A 20,994-nucleotide genomic window follows, 5' to 3' on the forward strand; every position below is an offset into this window, starting at 1 on the left:
GAACGGAAATGGCGCCACACCAAACTGGAAGTCTTCCGACTAGCTTGGAAAGACAGTACCGTGCAGTATCGAAGAGCCCTTGCTGCTGCTCGATCATCCTATTTTTCCAACTTAATTGAGGAAAATAAGAACAATCCGAAATTCGTTTTTGATACTGTCGCAAAGCTAACTAAAAAGCAGCATTCCCCAAGAGAGGATGGCTTTCACCTCAGCAGTAATAAATTCATGAACTTCTTTGAGGAAAAGATGATTATTACAAAGTAAATTACGGACTCCTCTTTAAATCTGCGTATTCCTTCAAAGCTCAGTTGTCCTGAGTCTGCACAACTCTGCCAGGACCTAGGATCAAGAGAGACACTCAAGTGTTTTAGTACTATATCCCTTGACACAATGATGAAAATAATCATGGCCTCTAAACCTTCAAGCTCCATACTGGACCCTATTCCAACTAAACTACTGAAAGAGCTGTTTCCTGTGCTTGGCCCTCCTATGTTGAACATAATAAACGGCTCTCTATCCACCGGATGTGTACCAAACTCACTAAAAGTGGCAGTAATAAAGCCTCTCTTGAAAAAGCCAAACCTTGACCCAGAAAATATAAAAAACTATCGGCCTATATCGAATCTTCCATTCCTCTCAAAATGTTTAGAAAAGGCTGTTGCGCAGCCTCTGCCTTCCTCGTCAGAGGAGGAGATAGAAGAAAACTGTTACAGTCTCTGTGAATGGTTTGTCCTCTGACAAATCAACTGTAAATTTCGATGTTCCTCAAGGTTCCGTTTTAGGACCACTATTGATTTTCACTATATATTTTACCTCTTGGGGATGTCATTCGAAAACATAATGTTAACTTTCACTGCTATGCGGATGACACACAGCTGAACATTTCAATGAAACATGGTGAAGCCCCAAAATTGCCCTCGCTAGAAGCATGTGTTTCAGACATAAGGAAGTGGATGGCTGCAAACGTTCTACTTTTAAACTCGGACAAAACAGAGATGCTTGTTCTAGGTCCCAAGAAACAAAGAGATCTTCTGTTGAATCTGACAATTAATCTTAATGGCTGTACAGTCGTCTCAAATAAAACTGTGAAGGCCCTCGGCGTTACTCTGGACCCTGATCTCTCTTTTGAAGAACATATCAAGACTGTTTCAAGGACAGCTTTTTTCCATCTACGTAACATTGCAAAAATCAAACTTTCTGTCCAAAAATGATGCAGAAAAATGTATCCATGCTTTTGTCACTTCTAGGTTAGACTACTGCAATGCTCTTACTTTCCGGCTACCCGGATAAAGCACTAAATAAACTTCAGTTAGTGCTAAATACGGCTGCTAGAATCCTGACTAGAACCCCAAAAATATATCATATTACTCCAGTGCTAGCCTCCCTACACTGGCTTCCTGTCAAGGCAAGGGCTGATTTCAAGGTTTTACTGCTAACCTACAAAGCATTACATGGGCTTGCTCGTACCTATCTCTCTGATTTGGTCCTGCCGTACATACCTACACGTACGCTACGGTCACAAGACGCAGGCCTCCTAATTGCTTCTTCCACATCTTTTGGTCCCTGTCTGTTTTGCTCTCAGTGAAGTGCTACTATCCCCTTGGACTACAGGTTATTGCCGTCATAAGGTGTGCGTCTGTCTGTTGGCCGGACACTTTCTACCGTTTAGGACCTTTGTGGGTAAAGGTAAAGATGGGGTATAGCAGCAGAAGTTCCTCTGAAGTCCAGTATCTGCTGGAAGGGAACCTGGTGGTACGAGAGGATGAGTGTGGGCCTGTTGTGCTTCCCCCTATCCCTCCCTCTTCTCTCTCACTGTCTGAAAAACGTAAAACGTGGATTTGGGTACAGTGTTTATTTCCCCCTAATATCTTTGAAGATTACACCTAAAATAATTAGGAATACTTCTTTCTACTGCTGATCTGAGACCATTAGGGTTAATCATTACAGATATAAATGCAATATATGGAGTAGAAAAGATTGCCTGCCCACCAACTTGATAAGAATCAACATATGTTCTACATGGTCTATTTCTATCTGAACGTAACAACTCAATCAAGCTTGTTAATTGATCGTTAAGCCATGTTTGTCAGGTAAACTAAGGTCATTAGTGGCCTATATAAGCCTCATACAGGCCATGGGAAGACATTACCTGTTGATAACACAGACTATTTTCATGATCATGGGAGGTGTGAGAGAATTGCTGCTCGTTGTGATGACTGTGGGGGTTGTCAAAGGTTGGTTCACTAATGTTTAAGGGATTTGTTTGGTAAATATGCTTAACTTTATAAGTTGGGTATTAATATTTGACTGTCTGTATCTTCCGCGTTGGTCATCTTTTATTCTTCACTGCTATTAATATATGTAGCTATTTTGTGTGAACTCAACTTCTGTCAACACTTTCTCCTCAGTTTCTTGTTACCCTGTTGGAAAGTCCCAGAAGCAAGATCAAGTCTCTCTGCAGAGGAGACTTGGAGGTAAGTGTTTCTTTCCGCAACCCTTCTAGCTATGTTCTTTGTCACTGTCTATGGTGCTGCTGTGTTTGACACTCATTCAACAGCATAGAGTAACTCAGTCTAAATAATGTTGTCAAACCTTAACCTACATTTTTCAGAGCTGTCATCAAATGACGTCTCCATTGTGCATGCCCTGGCCTTGCTCCGATCCATAGGGTCTGACGCTAAACAAGCCAGAGAAGGTACGGCCTGAAACATATACTTTGAAAACTGTAGGGTTCATGTTGCTCAAAATTCGATTAGCAATTTGGCCTAGACCGTGTAGAACAGATGTGTTGCTGTAGAATACCCAACTGTTCCTTTTGTTTTTTCTCAAGAGTATTTAGAGACCAATGAAGTAGAATCCCAAGCTTCTCCAAACCATGGTAGCTCTCTGGCAAATGATGCCCTGTCCTCTGAGGAGAAGCTGAGGCGCATGTCCTCGGATGAAGCTGCGACCGGCCCGTCTGGCGACGACGCCACCTCTGAAGCTGCGACCGGCCCGTCTGGCGACGACGCCACCTCTGAAGCTGCGACCGGCCCGTCTGGCGACGCCACCTCTGAAGCTGCGACCGGCCCGTCTGGCGACGACGCCACCTCTGAAGCTGCGACCGGCCCGTCTGGCGACGACGCCACCTCTGAAGCTGCGACCGGCCCGTCTGGCGACGACGCCACCTCTGAAGCTGCGACCGGCCCGTCTGGCGACGACGCCACCTCTGAAGCTGCGACCGGCCCGTCTGGCGACGACGCCACCTCTGAAGCTGCGACCGGCCCGTCTGGCGACGACGCCACCTCTGAAGCTGCGACCGGCCCGTCTGGCGACGACGCCACCTCTGAAGCTGCGACCGGCCCGTCTGGCGACGACGCCACCTCTGAAGCTGCGACCGGCCCGTCTGGCGACGACGCCACCTCTGAAGCTGCGACCGGCCCGTCTGGCGGCGACCGGCCCATCTGGCGACGCTGCGGTTGGCCCGTCTGGCGAAGCTGCGACCGGCCCGTCCGGCGACGACGCCACCTCTGAAGCTGCGACCGGCCCGTCCGGCGACGACGCCATGGATATCTGACGTGGGACATGCAAGAGTTCATGGGTACTCTAGTCCAGTGTGTAACTGCATTTGCTTGTTTTGGCTCAATTAAACATTAACTGTAATACTTGTGTCCTCTGTATTGTTTTGGTGGTTCCTACTTGGAGTTGAGGTGTATGACCTGACTTGAGTAACTGGGGTGATGGCAACATTAGTTTTGCATTATATCCATGCGCCAGCAATATTACTCAGACCCCTGTGTTTTAAATTACCAATTGACTTAAGCTACATGTGCTCACTGTTGGTCCATTTATGCTAGTAGCATCACATGATACCTCAACAGCATTTTGACGCCATTTCCGGTCACAACTTGCAGACTTGTTGCAGTGTTTTGTTGCCTACTTTGCTACATGACAACTTTACGGTTTTTACTTTTTAATTACCGTTTATATTTTTGGTTTTTCCCCTCGTGTCAGGGTTGCGTCAATTCGAATCTGGTATCAGGATAAATATCACAATGAGGCTTTTTTTTATTAGCTAAGCAATAAGTGGTAAATGCAATTTTCGTATATATGGGCTCTCTGTCCCACCTCGCAGGGCAAAACAGAACTGACTTGTTCCTGACAAAGATATTTAATATACTCTGACAGTTCCTGCTTCCGAGCCGGCCTGTCAGAGTAGACTGGGCGTGGTTTAGACTCACCCAGCCCATCGTTGATTGTTGGCGCAGAGGCTGGTCCCAGCCCCTTAAGCGCTTCAGCAGTCAGTCGTTGTAGCTGTGTAGAATATGCAGTTATCAGGCACCTGGCTCCTGTTATCTAACAAAAGACTGTTCTGAATGTGCCCCCCCCCCAACTCCTTGCACAGTTCTGTATTTTTCCATCATGAGAAAGGCCCATGGCCCTGAAACTGAACAATGGTTCAAGTCAGCTATGTTGCATAACACATACATCCACACAAGCCTACAGCAGATAATATTAAATCACATATGGTAACGGGCTATAGTGCATAACACAGAATCCTCATACTCCGGACGCTTTATCTGGACATGGTTCGTCAGGACCTCCAACAGCCGACGCTAAGTAACATTAACATGATGCCTTCTAATTGCAGTCGCTGTACTCATACAGGAGAACGATCGCCTTACGGTGAGGATAGCTGTGCTACAAGCCCAGCTTCAGACGCAATCGTTAGGCAAGGGTAATTTCAGTGTAGGAAAGGATGAAACAGCGTCTGTGCCACCAGTAAGTACAGATAGTAACGTTAGTATAAATCCCCTCGCACGGTCCCCGCAGCCGGACAACTTTCTCACGGTTTCTGGAGGGAAATGCTGTAGGAATGCTCAACCGGTGTCGCTCATTCAGCCGACAAACTTTCAACCGGTTTTCCCCATTAAGCAGCGAGTCGGAGTCAAAGGCCGAGCCTTCTCTTGTCTCTACTCCTCCCGTTACGGGGTCAGAGACGCCGAAGCTTCCCACCATTAGCTCTGACAAATTGAAAACTCTAGTCATTGGCGACTCCATTACCCGCAGTATTAGACTTAAAACGAATCATCCAGCGATCATACACTGTTTACCAGGGGGCAGGGCAACCGACGTAAGGCTAATCTGAAGATGGTGCTGGCTAAAGCTAAAACTGGCGAGTATAGAGATATTGTTATCCACGTCGGCACCAACGATGTTAGGATGAAACAGTCAGAGATCACCACCAACATAGCTTCAGCGTGTAAATCAGCTAGAAAGATGTGTCGGCATCGAGTAATTGTCTCTGGCCCCCTCCCAGTTAGGGGGAGTGATGAGCTCTACAGCAGAGTCTCACAACTCAATAGCTGGTTGAAAACTGGTTTCTGCCCCTCCCAAAAGATAGAATTTGTAGATAATTGGCCCTCTTTCTGGGACTCACCCACAAACAGGACCAAGCCTGACCTGCGGAGGAGTGACGGACTCCATCCTAGCTGGAGGGGTGCTCTCATCTTATCTACTAACATAGACAGGGCTCTAACTCCTCTAGCTCCACAATGAAATAGGGTGCAGGCAAGGCTGTTAGCCAGTCTGCCACTAGCACAGTCAGTGTAGTCAGCTCAGCTATCTCCATTGAGACCGTGTCTGTGCCTCGACCTAGGTTGGGCAAAATTAAACATGGCGGTGTTCGCCTTAGCAATCTCACTAAGATAAAGACCTCCTCCATTCCTGTCATTATTGAAAGAGATCATGATACCTCACATCTCAAAATAGGGCTACTTAATGTCAGATCCCTTACTTCAAAGGCAATTATAGTCAATGAACTGATCATAATCTTGATGTGATTGGCCTGACTGAAACATGTCTTTAGCCTGATGAATTTACTGTGTTAAATGAGGCCTCACCTCCTGGCTACACTAGTGACCATATCCCCCGTGCATCCTGCGGAGCTGTTGCTAACATTTACGATAGCAAATGTACATTTACAAAAAAAAGACGTTTTCGTCTTTTGAGCTTCTAGTCATGAAATCTATGTAGCCTACTCAATCACTTTTTTTTAGCTACTGTTTACAGGCCTCCTGGGCCATATACAGTTCCCTGAATTCCTATCGGACCATGTAGTCATAGCAGATAATATTCCCACTCGAAAAAGGCTTTCGGAGCCATCATCGACTCAGTGGGTTTTGTCCAACATGTCTCTGGACCTACTCACTGTCACAGTCATACTCTGGACCTAGTTTTGTCCCATGGAATAAATGTTGTGGATCTTAATGTTTTCCCTCATAATCCTGGACTATCGGACCACCATTTTATTACGTTTGCAATTGCAACAAATAATCTGCTCAGACCCCAACCAAGGAACATCAAAAGTCGTGCTATAAATTCACAGACAACACAAAGATTCCTTGATGTCCTTCCAGACTCCCTCTGTCTACCCAAGGACGCCAGAGGACAAAAATCAGTTAACCACCTAACTGAGGAACTCAATTTAACCTTGCGCAATACCCTAGATGCAGTTGCACCCCTAAAAACTAAAAACATTTCTCATAAGAAACTAGCTCCCTGGTATACAGAAAATACCCGAGCTCTGAAGCAAGCTTCCAGAAAATTGGAACGGAAATGGCGCCACACCAAACTGGAAGTCTTCCGACTAGCTTGGAAAGACAGTACCGTGCAGTATCGAAGAGCCCTTGCTGCTGCTCGATCATCCTATTTTTCCAACTTAATTGAGGAAAATAAGAACAATCCGAAATTCGTTTTTGATACTGTCGCAAAGCTAACTAAAAAGCAGCATTCCCCAAGAGAGGATGGCTTTCACCTCAGCAGTAATAAATTCATGAACTTCTTTGAGGAAAAGATGATGATTAGAAAGTAAATTACGGACTCCTCTTTAAATCTGCGTATTCCTTCAAAGCTCAGTTGGGCTCCCGATTGAAAGACTCTGGTCTACTTTAGAGGTCTAGCACTGTATTTCTGTTCAGGCGTACCACGGGTCTACTCTAGGACATTGATTATATTAAGAGTGAATATCTATTCAGGCGTACCACAGTCACCACCATGCTATGGAGGTCCTGGTTCAGTCTCTGCTGGATCTAGACGTGAGGGACAGCCAGGGGCGCACCCCTCTGGACCTGGATGACTTTCACTTTAGCAGTAATAAATTCATGAACTTCTTTGAGGAAAAGATTATGATTATTAGAAAGCAAATTTTGGACTCCTCCTTAAATCTGCGTATTCCTTCAAAGCTCAGTTGTCCTGAGTCTGCACAACTCTGCCTGGACCTAGGATCAAGAGAGACACTCAAGTGTTTTAGTACTATATCCCTTGACACAATGATGAAAATAATCATGGCCTCTAAACCTTCAAGCTCCATACTGGACCCTATTCCAACTAAACTACTGAAAGAGCTGCTTCCTGTGCTTGGCCCTCCTATGTTGAACGTAATAAACGGCTCTCTATCCACCGGATGTGTACCAAACTCACTAAAAGTGGCAGTAATAAAGCCTCTCTTGAAAAAGCCTAACCTTGACCCAGAAAATATAAAAAACTATCGGCCTATATCGAATCTTCCATTCCTCTCAAAATGTTTAGAAAAGGCTGTTGCGCAGCAACTCACTGCCTTCCTGAAGACAAACAATGTATACGAAATGCTTCAGTCTGGTTTTAGACCCCATCATAGCACTGAGACTGCACTTGTGAAGGTGGTAAATTACCTTTTAATGGCATCAGACCTGGGCTCTGCATCTGTCCTCGTGCTCCTAGACCTTAGTGCTGCTTTTGATACCATCGATCACCACATTCTTTTGGAGAGATTGGAAACCCAAATTGGTCTATACGGACAAGTTCTGGCCTGGTTTAGATCTTATCTGTCGGAAAGATATCAGTTTAGTTGGAATAGGGTCCAGTATGCAGCTTGAAGGTTTAGAGGCCATGATTATTTTCATCATTGTGTCAAGAGATATAGTACTAAAACACTTGAGCGTCTCTCTTGATCCTAGCTCCTGGCAGAGTTGTGCAGACTCAGGACAACTGAGCTTTGAAGGAATACGCAGATTTAAGGAGGAGTCCAAAATTTGCTTTCTAATAATCATAATCTTTTCCTCAAAGAAGTTCATGAATTTATTACTGCTAAAGTGAAAGTCATCCAGGTCCAGAGGGGTGCGCCCCTGGCTGTCCCTCACGTCTAGATCCAGCAGAGACTGAACCAGGACCTCCATAGCATGGTGGTGACTGTGGTACGCCTGAATAGATATTCACTCTTAATATAATCAATGTCCTAGAGTAGACCCGTGGTACGCCTGAACAGAAATACAGTGCTAGACCTCTAAAGTAGACCAGAGTCTTTCAATCGGGAGCCCATTTTTGCTCCCGCCCAGCATCAACATCGGAGGTTCCTGCCAAGCGTGGGATTGAGAAACAAACACTCTACTTCTCTTCTGAGGTTGATTAACTCAAATGGCAAAATAAGGAAATCATCCTCATCATCACTGTGTAGAATATGTATTTTACACTAATCAGGAATAGATCGGAATATGGTGTGTGAGTCTGTCTGGACAGTCAACTTCCTGTGGAAAATCTACACCATGCTTGCATCCCAGATAGCACCCTATTCCCTATGTAGTGAACTACTTTTGATCAGGGCCTATAAGGTTCTGGTCAAACGTAGTGTACTAAATAGGGAATAGGGTGCCATTTGTCATATGGAGACCACTACAGGAGCAGGTAGGCTTTACTCACAGCGAGGTGTAGAGGGCTGATGGGAGCTCTGACATCAGAGTCGTTCAGGATGTCTGTCCCTGAGGTTTCAATTAGTTGAGGAAAGACAAGAACGGCCAGTTCAGACTTGGAAAAAGAACATCAAGAGTGACGATGCGTCCACGACAAACATGCAGCCACACCTTAAAACCTACTGTTGGGTTCTGAGAATATGAAATATACTAATTCATGTCACTGAGGGAGAGAGCTTAATGTATAACGTTTACATTATGTCAGGATATGTTATTGTTAGCCATCAGGCATCCTATGGGTGGGATCCTCTGGGATGAGAAGAGACACAGTCTGGTACCAATCACCATGTCAGCCTTGAGTTGGGGAGGAGTGAGCACTTTGGGGTAGCGGTCAGGTCAGATGAATTGAGGAAGAACAGATATCACCAAGGTTCTGTCTAGCAACAGAGATGCATTGGCTGTTTAGAGGTGTAGGAGCAGACTCAGCATAGGAGAGAGGATTACATATCAGTGCTTGTGTGAATATGTTTTTTGTCTAATGCAGCTGTCTTGACCCTCTGGGAAGAATAAACTTGGTTCAAGCATTCATGGTGTCCGTCGAGTTTTTACTCTGAGAATTAGAACCTAACAGTTGGCACTGCGAGCAGGGTTCACCGCGATTTGCAGTCGAACTAGAGATTAAGAAACAGTGAAACAGAAACAAGGTAAGCAAAGTTCCTACACCCGTTATCACTAATTCTGACATCTTGGGGAGATGAGAGTCGTAGGCTGAACCAATTATAGGGTACGAACCTAGAAAGCCTGAGCTTATTCAGTAGTCCCATTGTATTACGACCGGTCGTAGCTTTGTGGTATATGGTAAGTCCCGGAAGGTAAACCCAAACCTGTAGAGGGTAACTCCTAGGGGGTAAATCCCGAGTAGGTTGGTTCCTGCTTGTACTATAAGAATAGGGTGAGTCCCGGAAGGTAAGCCCAAACCTGCAAAGGGTAAGTCCTAGGTGGTAAGACCCGGGTGGGGTTGGTTACCTGCTATACCTGTAACGAGAGGGTGAAAGTCTCAGCCGCAGTGGCCATGCGGCAGTAGAGTGGGTGTGGATGGATAAAGTGACATGCTTGTGTACTAGGATAAAATGTTGCCATTCAGGGTTAGAAGAACAGCAAAAAGATACTCAAACGCTGTTGGATTTGGGTGTATTAGCAGTAGCAATAAAGAGAGGTTGGTTTTATGCCCTGTTGGGGTGGGGAACCATGACAGATTATGTGGAAATAGGAAGACAAGTGTGAATCATTTTGGTAATGTGTGTTATCAACAACAGTGATATTTGAACAGATTGGAGATGACTATCCATAACAATAAAATCCTTCATACCATGCTTGTCCTGCCCCACAGCTGTAGACACAGCCTTCTCCAGGTCCTCAGACACTAGCTGGAGATCCATTACAGGATGTCTGTCACCTCACTGAGCCCCTATTGCAGGTTAGGGGTCACATCCACTTGAATGTCCTTCATATGACGAACCTCCTACAGAGCAAATGAGGAAAACATGATATATTAGGATTTATGTTAGTAGCAATAGAATATGGGAATTTTATCTCAACGCTACCTACAGCTAACATATTTATTTATGTATGTGATCTATGTAAATAAATAAATATATCACAGCTGTAAAACTGTGAAGGACTATAGGTGGAGGCCTACCCATTTCCCAGGAGCATTGTAAAACGTGGATTTGGGTACAGTGTTTATTTCCCCCTAATATCTTTGAAGATTACACCTAAAATAATTAGGCCTACTTCTTTCTAATGCTGATCTGAGACCATTAGGGTTAATCATTACAGATATAAATGCAATATATGGAGTAGAAAAGATTGCCTGCCCACCAACTTGATAAGAATCAACATATGTTCTACATGGTCTATTTCTATCTGAACGTAACAACTCAATCAAGCTTGTTAATTGATCGTTAAGCCATGTTTGTCATATATAAGCCTCATACAGGCCATGGGAAGACATTACCTGTTGATAACACAGACTATTTTCATCATCATGGGAGGTGTGAGAGAATTGCTGCTCGTTGTGATGACTGTGGGGGTTGTCAAAGGTTGGTTCACTAATGTTTAAGGGATTTGTTTGGTAAATATGCTTAACTTTATAAGTTGGGTATTAATATTTGACTGTCTGTATCTTCCGCGTTGGTCATCTTTTATTCTTCACTGCTATTAATATATGTAGCTATTTTGTGTGAACTCAACTTCTGTCAACACTTTCTCCTCAGTTTCTTGTTACCCTGTTGGAAAGTCCCAGAAGCAAGATCAAGTCTCTCTGCAGAGGAGACTTGGAGGTAAGTGTTTCTTTCCGCAACCCTTCTAGCTATGTTCTTTGTCACTGTCTATGGTGCTGCTGTGTTTGACACTCATTCAACAGCATAGAGTAACTCAGTCTAAATAATGTTGTCAAACCTTAACCTACATTTTTCAGAGCTGTCATCAAATGACGTCTCCATTGTGCATGCCCTGGCCTTGCTCCGATCCATAGGGTCTGACGCTAAACAAGCCAGAGAAGGTACGGCCTGAAACATATACTTTGAAAACTGTAGGGTTCATGTTGCTCAAAATTCGATTAGCAATTTGGCCTAGACCGTGTAGAACAGATGTGTTGCTGTAGAATACCCAACTGTTCCTTTTGTTTTTTCTCAAGAGTATTTAGAGACCAATGAAGTAGAATCCCAAGCTTCTCCAAACCATGGTAGCTCTCCGGCAAATGATGCCCTGTCCTCTGAGGAGAAGCTGAGGCGCATGTCCTCGGACGACGCCGCCACCTCTGAAGCTGCGACCGGCCCGTCTGGCGACGACGCCACCTCTGAAGCTGCGACCGGCCCGTCTGGCGACGACGCCACCTCTGAAGCTGCGACCGGCCCGTCTGGCGACGACGCCACCTCTGAAGCTGCGACCGGCCCGTCTGGCGACGACGCCACCTCTGAAGCTGCGACCGGCCCGTCTGGCGACGACGCCACCTCTGAAGCTGCGACCGGCCCGTCTGGCGACGACGCCACCTCTGAAGCTGCGACCGGCCCGTCTGGCGACGACGCCACCTCTGAAGCTGCGACCGGCCCGTCTGGCGACGACGCCACCTCTGAAGCTGCGACCGGCCCGTCTGGCGACGACGCCACCTCTGAAGCTGCGACCGGCCCGTCTGGCGACGACGCCACCTCTGAAGCTGCGACCGGCCCGTCTGGCGACGACGCCACCTCTGAAGCTGCGACCGGCCCGTCTGGCGACGACGCCACCTCTGAAGCTGCGACCGGCCCGTCTGGCGACGACGCCACCTCTGAAGCTGCGACCGGCCCGTCTGGCGACGACGCCACCTCTGAAGCTGCGACCGGCCCGTCTGGCGACGACGCCACCTCTGAAGCTGCGACCGGCCCGTCTGGCGACGACGCCACCTCTGAAGCTGCGACCGGCCCGTCTGGCGACGACGCCACCTCTGAAGCTGCGACCGGCCCGTCTGGCGACGACGCCACCTCTGAAGCTGCGACCGGCCCGTCTGGCGACGACGCCACCTCTGAAGCTGCGACCGGCCCGTCTGGCGACGACGCCACCTCTGAAGCTGCGACCGGCCCGTCCGGCGACGACGCCATGGATATCTGACGTGGGACATGCAAGAGTTCATGGGTACTCTAGTCCAGTGTGTAACTGCATTTGCTTGTTTTGGCTCAATTAAACATTAACTGTAATACTTGTGTCCTCTGTATTGTTTTGGTGGTTCCTACTTGGAGTTGAGGTGTATGACCTGACTTGAGTAACTGGGGTGATGGCAACATTTATTTTGCATTATATCCATGCGCCAGCAATATTACTCAGACCCCTGTGTTTTAAATTACCAATTGACTTAAGCTACATGTGCTCAGTGTTGGTCCATTTATGCTAGTAGCATCACATGATACCTCAACAGCATTTTGACGCCATTTCCGGTCACAACTTGCAGACTTGTTTACGTGTTGCGGTGTTTTGTTGCCTACTTTGCTACATGACAACTTTACGGTTTTTACTTTTTAATTACCGTTTATATTTTTGGTTTTTCCCTCAATTTTTTCACTCGTGTCAGGGTTGCGTCAATTCGACTCTGGTATCAGGATAAATATCACAATGAGGCTTTTATTAGCTAAGTGGTAAATGCAATTTTCGTATATATGGGCTCTGTCCCACCTCGCAGGGCAAAACAGAACTGACTTGTTCCTGACAAAGATATTTAATATACTCTGACAGTAGTTCCTGCTTCCGAGCCGGCCTGTCAGAGTAGACTGGGCGTGGTTTAGACTCACCCAGCCTATCGTTGATTGTTGGCGCAGAGGCTGGTCCCAGCCCCTTAAGCGCTTCAGCGGTCAGTCGTTGTAGCTGTGTAGAATATGCAGTTATCAGGCACCTGGCTCCTGTTATCTAACAAAAGACTGTTCTGAATGTGCCCCCCCCCAACTCATTGCACAGTTCTGTATTTTTCCATCATGAGAAAGGCCCATGGCCCTGAAACTGAACAATGGTTCAAGTCAGCTATGTTGCATAACACATACATACATCCACACAAGCCAACAGCAGATAATATTAAATCACATATGGTAACGGGCTATAGTGCATAACACAGAATCCTCATACTCCGGACGCTTTATCTGGACATGGTTCGTCAGGACCTCCAACAGCCGAAGCTAAGTAGTAACATTAACATGATGCCTTCTAATTGCAGTCGCTGTACTCATACAGGAGAACGATCGCCTTACGGTGAGGATAGCTGTGCTACAAGCCCAGCTTCAGACGCAATCGTTAGGCAAGGGTAATTTCAGTGTAGGAAAGGATGAAACAGCGTCTGTGCCACCAGTAAGTACAGATAGTAACGTTAGTATAAATCCCCTCGCACGGTCCCCGCAGCCGGACAACTTTCTCACGGTTTCTGGAGAGAAATGCTGTAGGAATGCTCAACCGGTGTCGCTCATTCAGCCGACAAACTTCAACCGGTTTTCCCCATTAAGCAGCGAGTCGGAGTCAAAGGCCGAGCCTTCTCTTGTCTCTACTCCTCCCGTTACGGGGTCAGAGACGCCGAAGCTTCCCACCATTAGCTCTGACAAATTGAAAACTCTAGTCATTGGCGACTCCATTACCCGCAGTATTAGACTTAAAACGAATAATCAGCCGACATGTCTCTGGACCTACTCACTGTCACAGTCATACTCTGGACCTAGTTTTGTCCCATGGAATAAATGTTGTGGATCTTAATGTTTTCCCTCATAATCCTGGACTATCGGACCACCATTTTATTACGTTTGCAATTGCAACAAATAATCTGCTCAGACCCCAACCAAGGAACATCAAAAGTCGTGCTATAAATTCACAGACAACACAAAGATTCCTTGATGTCCTTCCAGACTCCCTCTGTCTACCCAAGGACGCCAGAGGACAAAAATCAGTTAACCACCTAACTGAGGAACTCAATTTAACCTTGCGCAATACCCTAGATGCAGTTGCACCCCTAAAAACTAAAAACATTTCTCATAAGAAACTAGCTCCCTGGTATACAGAAAATACCCGAGCTCTGAAGCAAGCTTCCAGAAAATTGGAACGGAAATGGCGCCACACCAAACTGGAAGTCTTCCGACTAGCTTGGAAAGACAGTACCGTGCAGTATCGAAGAGCCCTTGCTGCTGCTCGATCATCCTATTTTTCCAACTTAATTGAGGAAAATAAGAACAATCCGAAATTCGTTTTTGATACTGTCGCAAAGCTAACTAAAAAGCAGCATTCCCCAAGAGAGGATGGCTTTCACCTCAGCAGTAATAAATTCATGAACTTCTTTGAGGAAAAGATGATTATTACAAAGTAAATTACGGACTCCTCTTTAAATCTGCGTATTCCTTCAAAGCTCAGTTGTCCTGAGTCTGCACAACTCTGCCAGGACCTAGGATCAAGAGAGACACTCAAGTGTTTTAGTACTATATCCCTTGACACAATGATGAAAATAATCATGGCCTCTAAACCTTCAAGCTCCATACTGGACCCTATTCCAACTAAACTACTGAAAGAGCTGTTTCCTGTGCTTGGCCCTCCTATGTTAAACATAATAAACGGCTCTCTATCCACCGGATGTGTACCAAACTCACTAAAAGTGGCAGTAATAAAGCCTCTCTTGAAAAAGCCAAACCTTGACCCAGAAAATATAAAAAACTATCGGCCTATATCGAATCTTCCATTCCTCTCAAAATGTTTAGAAAAGGCTGTTGCGCAGCCTCTGCCTTCCTCGTCAGAGGAGGAGATAGAAGAAAACTGTTACAGTCTCTGTGAATGGTTTGTCCTCTGACAAATCAACTGTAAATTTCGATGTTCCTCAAGGTTCCGTTTTAGGACCACTATTGATTTTCACTATATATTTTACCTCTTGGGGATGTCATTCGAAAACATAATGTTAACTTTCACTGCTATGCGGATGACACACAGCTGAACATTTCAATGAAACATGGTGAAGCCCCAAAATTGCCCTCGCTAGAAGCATGTGTTTCAGACATAAGGAAGTGGATGGCTGCAAACGTTCTACTTTTAAACTCGGACAAAACAGAGATGCTTGTTCTAGGTCCCAAGAAACAAAGAGATCTTCTGTTGAATCTGACAATTAATCTTAATGGCTGTACAGTCATCTCAAATAAAACTGTGAAGGCCCTCGGCGTTACTCTGGACCCTGATCTCTCTTTTGAAGAACATATCAAGACTGTTTCAAGGACAGCTTTTTTCCATCTACGTAACATTGCAAAAATCAAACTTTCTGTCCAAAAATGATGCAGAAAAATGTATCCATGCTTTTGTCACTTCTAGGTTAGACTACTGCAATGCTCTTACTTTCCGGCTACCCGGATAAAGCACTAAATAAACTTCAGTTAGTGCTAAATACGGCTGCTAGAATCCTGACTAGAACCCCAAAAATATATCATATTACTCCAGTGCTAGCCTCCCTACACTGGCTTCCTGTCAAGGCAAGGGCTGATTTCAAGGTTTTACTGCTAACCTACAAAGCATTACATGGGCTTGCTCGTACCTATCTCTCTGATTTGGTCCTGCCGTACATACCTACACGTACGCTACGGTCACAAGACGCAGGCCTCCTAATTGCTTCTTCCACATCTTTTGGTCCCTGTCTGTTTTGCTCTCAGTGAAGTGCTACTATCCCCTTGGACTACAGGTTATTGCCGTCATAAGGTGTGCGTCTGTCTGTTGGCCGGACACTTTCTACCGTTTAGGACCTTTGTGGGTAAAGGTAAAGATGGGGTATAGCAGCAGAAGTTCCTCTGAAGTCCAGTATCTGCTGGAAGGGAACCTGGTGGTACGAGAGGATGAGTGTGGGCCTGTTGTGCTTCCCCCTATCCCTCCCTCTTCTCTCTCACTGTCTGAAAAACGTAAAACGTGGATTTGGGTACAGTGTTTATTTCCCCCTAATATCTTTGAAGATTACACCTAAAATAATTAGGAATACTTCTTTCTACTGCTGATCTGAGACCATTAGGGTTAATCATTACAGATATAAATGCAATATATGGAGTAGAAAAGATTGCCTGCCCACCAACTTGATAAGAATCAACATATGTTCTACATGGTCTATTTCTATCTGAACGTAACAACTCAATCAAGCTTGTTAATTGATCGTTAAGCCATGTTTGTCAGGTAAACTAAGGTCATTAGTGGCCTATATAAGCCTCATACAGGCCATGGGAAGACATTACCTGTTGATAACACAGACTATTTTCATGATCATGGGAGGTGTGAGAGAATTGCTGCTCGTTGTGATGACTGTGGGGGTTGTCAAAGGTTGGTTCACTAATGTTTAAGGGATTTGTTTGGTAAATATGCTTAACTTTATAAGTTGGGTATTAATATTTGACTGTCTGTATCTTCCGCGTTGGTCATCTTTTATTCTTCACTGCTATTAATATATGTAGCTATTTTGTGTGAACTCAACTTCTGTCAACACTTTCTCCTCAGTTTCTTGTTACCCTGTTGGAAAGTCCCAGAAGCAAGATCAAGTCTCTCTGCAGAGGAGACTTGGAGGTAAGTGTTTCTTTCCGCAACCCTTCTAGCTATGTTCTTTGTCACTGTCTATGGTGCTGCTGTGTTTGACACTCATTCAACAGCATAGAGTAACTCAGTCTAAATAATGTTGTCAAACCTTAACCTACATTTTTCAGAGCTGTCATCAAATGACGTCTCCATTGTGCATGCCCTGGCCTTGCTCCGATCCATAGGGTCTGACGCTAAACAAGCCAGAGAAGGTACGGCCTGAAACATATACTTTGAAAACTGTAGGGTTCATGTTGCTCAAAATTCGATTAGCAATTTGGCCTAGACCGTGTAGAACAGATGTGTTGCTGTAGAATACCCAACTGTTCCTTTTGTTTTTTCTCAAGAGTATTTAGAGACCAATGAAGTAGAATCCCAAGCTTCTCCAAACCATGGTAGCTCTCCGGCAAATGATGCCCTGTCCTCTGAGGAGAAGCTGAGGCGCATGTCCTCGGACGACGCCGCCACCTCTGAAGCTGCGACCGGCCCGTCTGGCGACGACGCCACCTCTGAAGCTGCGACCGGCCCGTCTGGCGACGACGCCACCTCTGAAGCTGCGACCGGCCCGTCTGGCGACGACGCCACCTCTGAAGCTGCGACCGGCCCGTCTGGCGACGACGCCACCTCTGAAGCTGCGACCGGCCCGTCTGGCGACGACGCCACCTCTGAAGCTGCGACCGGCCCGTCTGGCGACGACGCCACCTCTGAAGCTGCGACCGGCCCGTCTGGCGACGACGCCACCTCTGAAGCTGCGACCGGCCCGTCTGGCGACGACGCCACCTCTGAAGCTGCGACCGGCCCGTCTGGCGACGACGCCACCTCTGAAGCTGCGACCGGCCCGTCTGGCGACGACGCCACCTCTGAAGCTGCGACCGGCCCGTCTGGCGACGACGCCACCTCTGAAGCTGCGACCGGCCCGTCTGGCGACGACGCCACCTCTGAAGCTGCGACCGGCCCGTCTGGCGACGACGCCACCTCTGAAGCTGCGACCGGCCCGTCTGGCGACGACGCCACCTCTGAAGCTGCGACCGGCCCGTCTGGCGACGACGCCACCTCTGAAGCTGCGGCCGGCCCGTCTGGCGACGACGCCACCTCTGAAGCTGCGGCCGGCCCGTCTGGCGACGACGCCACCTCTGAAGCTGCGGCCGGCCCGTCTGGCGACGACGCCACCTCTGAGGCTGCGGCCGGCCCGTCTGGCGACGACGCCACCTCTGAGGCTGCGGCCGGCCCGTCTGGCGACGACGCCACCTCTGAGGCTGCGGCCGGCCCGTCTGGCGACGACGCCACCTCTGAGGCTGCGGCCGGCCCGTCTGGCGACGACGCCACCTCTGAGGCTGCGGCCGGCCCGTCTGGCGACGACGCCACCTCTGAGGCTGCGGCCGGCCCGTCTGGCGACGACGCCACCTCTGAAGCTGCGGCCGGCCCGTCTGGCGACGACGCCACCTCTGAAGCTGCGACCGGCCCGTCTGGCGACGACGCCACCTCTGAAGCTGCGACCGGCCCGTCTGGCGACGACGCCACCTCTGAAGCTGCGACCGGCCCGTCTGGCGACGACGCCACCTCTGAAGCTGCGGCCGGCCCGTCTGGCGACGACGCCACCTCTGAAGCTGCGGCCGGCCCGTCTGGCGACGACGCCACCTCTGAAGCTGCGGCCGGCCCGTCTGGCGACGACGCCACCTCTGAAGCTGCGGCCGGCCCGTCTGGCGACGACGCCACCTCTGAAGCTGCGGCCGGCCCGTCTGGCGACGACGCCACCTCTGAAGCTGCGGCCGGCCCGTCTGGCGACGACGCCACCTCTGAGGCTGCGGCCGGCCCGTCTGGCGACGACGCCACCTCTGAGGCTGCGGCCGGCCCGTCTGGCGACGACGCCACCTCTGAGGCTGCGGCCGGCCCGTCTGGCGACGACGCCACCTCTGAAGCTGCGACCGGCCCGTCTGGCGACGACGCCACCTCTGAAGCTGCGGCCGGCCCGTCTGGCGACGACGCCACCTCTGAAGCTGCGACCGGCCCGTCCGGCGACGACGCCATGGATATCTGACGTGGGACATGCAAGAGTTCATGGGTACTCTAGTCCAGTGTGTAACTGCATTTGCTTGTTTTGGCTCAATTAAACATTAACTGTAATACTTGTGTCCTCTGTATTGTTTTGGTGGTTCCTACTTGGAGTTGAGGTGTATGACCTGACTTGAGTAACTGGGGTGATGGCAACATTTATTTTGCATTATATCCATGCGCCAGCAATATTACTCAGACCCCTGTGTTTTAAATTACCAATTGACTTAAGCTACATGTGCTCAGTGTTGGTCCATTTATGCTAGTAGCATCACATGATACCTCAACAGCATTTTGACGCCATTTCCGGTCACAACTTGCAGACTTGTTTACGTGTTGCGGTGTTTTGTTGCCTACTTTGCTACCTGACAACTTTACGGTTTTTACTTTTTAATTACCGTTTATATTTTTGGTTTTTCCCTCAATTTTTTCACTCGTGTCAGGGTTGCGTCAATTCGAATCTGGTATCAGGATAAATATCACAATGAGGCTTTTATTAGCTAAGCAATAAGTGGTAAATGCAATTTTCGTATATATGGGCTCTGTCCCACCTCGCAGGGCAAAACAGAACTGACTTGTTCCTGACAAAGATATTTAATATACTCACAGTAGTTCCTGCTTCCGAGCCGGCCTGTCAGAGTAGACTGGGCGTGGTTTAGACTCACCCAGCCTATCGTTAATTGTTGGCGCAGAGGCTGGTCCCAGCCCCTTAAGCGCTTCAGCGGTCAGTCGTTGTAGCTGTGTAGAATATGCAGTTATCAGGCACCTGGCTCCTGTTATCTAACAAAAGACTGTTCTGAATGTGCCCCCCCCCAACTCATTGCACAGTTCTGTATTTTTCCATCATGAGAAAGGCCCATGGCCCTGAAACTGAACAATGGTTCAAGTCAGCTATGTTGCATAACACATACATACATCCACACAAGCCAACAGCAGATAATATTAAATCACATATGGTAACGGGCTATAGTGCATAACACAGAATCCTCATACTCCGGACGCTTTATCTGGACATGGTTCGTCAGGACCTCCAACAGCCGAAGCTAAGTAGTAACATTAACATGATGCCTTCTAATTGCAGTCGCTGTACTCATACAGGAGAACGATCGCCTTACGGTGAGGATAGCTGTGCTACAAGCCCAGCTTCAGACGCAATCGTTAGGCAAGGGTAATTTCAGTGTAGGAAAGGATGAAACAGCGTCTGTGCCACCAGTAAGTACAGATAGTAACGTTAGTATAAATCCCCTCGCACGGTCCCCGCAGCCGGACAACTTTCTCACGGTTTCTGGAGAGAAATGCTGTAGGAATGCTCAACCGGTGTCGCTCATTCAGCCGACAAACTTCAACCGGTTTTCCCCATTAAGCAGCGAGTCGGAGTCAAAGGCCGAGCCTTCTCTTGTCTCTACTCCTCCCGTTACGGGGTCAGAGACGCCGAAGCTTCCCACCATTAGCTCTGACAAATTGAAAACTCTAGTCATTGGCGACTCCATTACCCGCAGTATTAGACTTAAAACGAATAATCAGCCGACATGTCTCTGGACCTACTCACTGTCACAGTCATACTCTGGACCTAGTTTTGTCCCATGGAATAAATGTTGTGGATCTTAATGTTTTCCCTCATAATCCTGGACTATCGGACCACCATTTTATTACGTTTGCAATTGCAACAAATAATCTGCTCAGACCCCAACCAAGGAACATCAAAAGTCGTGCTATAAATTCACAGACAACACAAAGATTCCTTGATGTCCTTCCAGACTCCCTCTGTCTACCCAAGGACGCCAGAGGACAAAAATCAGTTAACCACCTAACTGAGGAACTCAATTTAACCTTGCGCAATACCCTAGATGCAGTTGCACCCCTAAAAACTAAAAACATTTCTCATAAGAAACTAGCTCCCTGGTATACAGAAAATACCCGAGCTCTGAAGCAAGCTTCCAGAAAATTGGAACGGAAATGGCGCCACACCAAACTGGAAGTCTTCCGACTAGCTTGGAAAGACAGTACCGTGCAGTATCGAAGAGCCCTTGCTGCTGCTCGATCATCCTATTTTTCCAACTTAATTGAGGAAAATAAGAACAATCCGAAATTCGTTTTTGATACTGTCGCAAAGCTAACTAAAAAGCAGCATTCCCCAAGAGAGGATGGC

At 47.5% G+C, this 20,994-nt stretch overlaps 1 protein-coding gene and 1 pseudogene across 2 annotated transcripts; both read left to right on the plus strand.

The window, feature by feature from the left end:
• Positions 1-2,153: 2,153 nt before the first annotated feature.
• LOC149984824 (uncharacterized) lies at positions 2,154-12,439 on the plus strand (annotated as a pseudogene). Its single transcript, XR_016483870.1, has 6 exons — positions 2,154-2,234; positions 2,409-2,474; positions 2,612-2,695; positions 2,831-3,557; positions 4,248-4,279; positions 11,487-12,439. The product of XR_016483870.1 is annotated as an uncharacterized LOC149984824 (transcript).
• Positions 12,440-17,103: 4,664 nt separating this feature from the next.
• Positions 17,104-18,917, plus strand: LOC118936264 (uncharacterized; the record flags this gene model as incomplete). The annotated part of the gene is made up of 1 exon (XM_090185887.1): positions 17,104-18,917. A coding segment is annotated over one exon (1,728 nt), but the record flags the coding sequence as incomplete, so codon positions are not given.
• Between the last annotated feature and the right edge of the window lie 2,077 nt (positions 18,918-20,994).

This window comes from Oncorhynchus mykiss, chromosome 2 (genome assembly GCF_057628025.1).
Source record: "Oncorhynchus mykiss isolate SJ-2025 chromosome 2, ASM5762802v1, whole genome shotgun sequence".
NCBI lineage: Eukaryota > Metazoa > Chordata > Actinopteri > Salmoniformes > Salmonidae > Oncorhynchus > Oncorhynchus mykiss.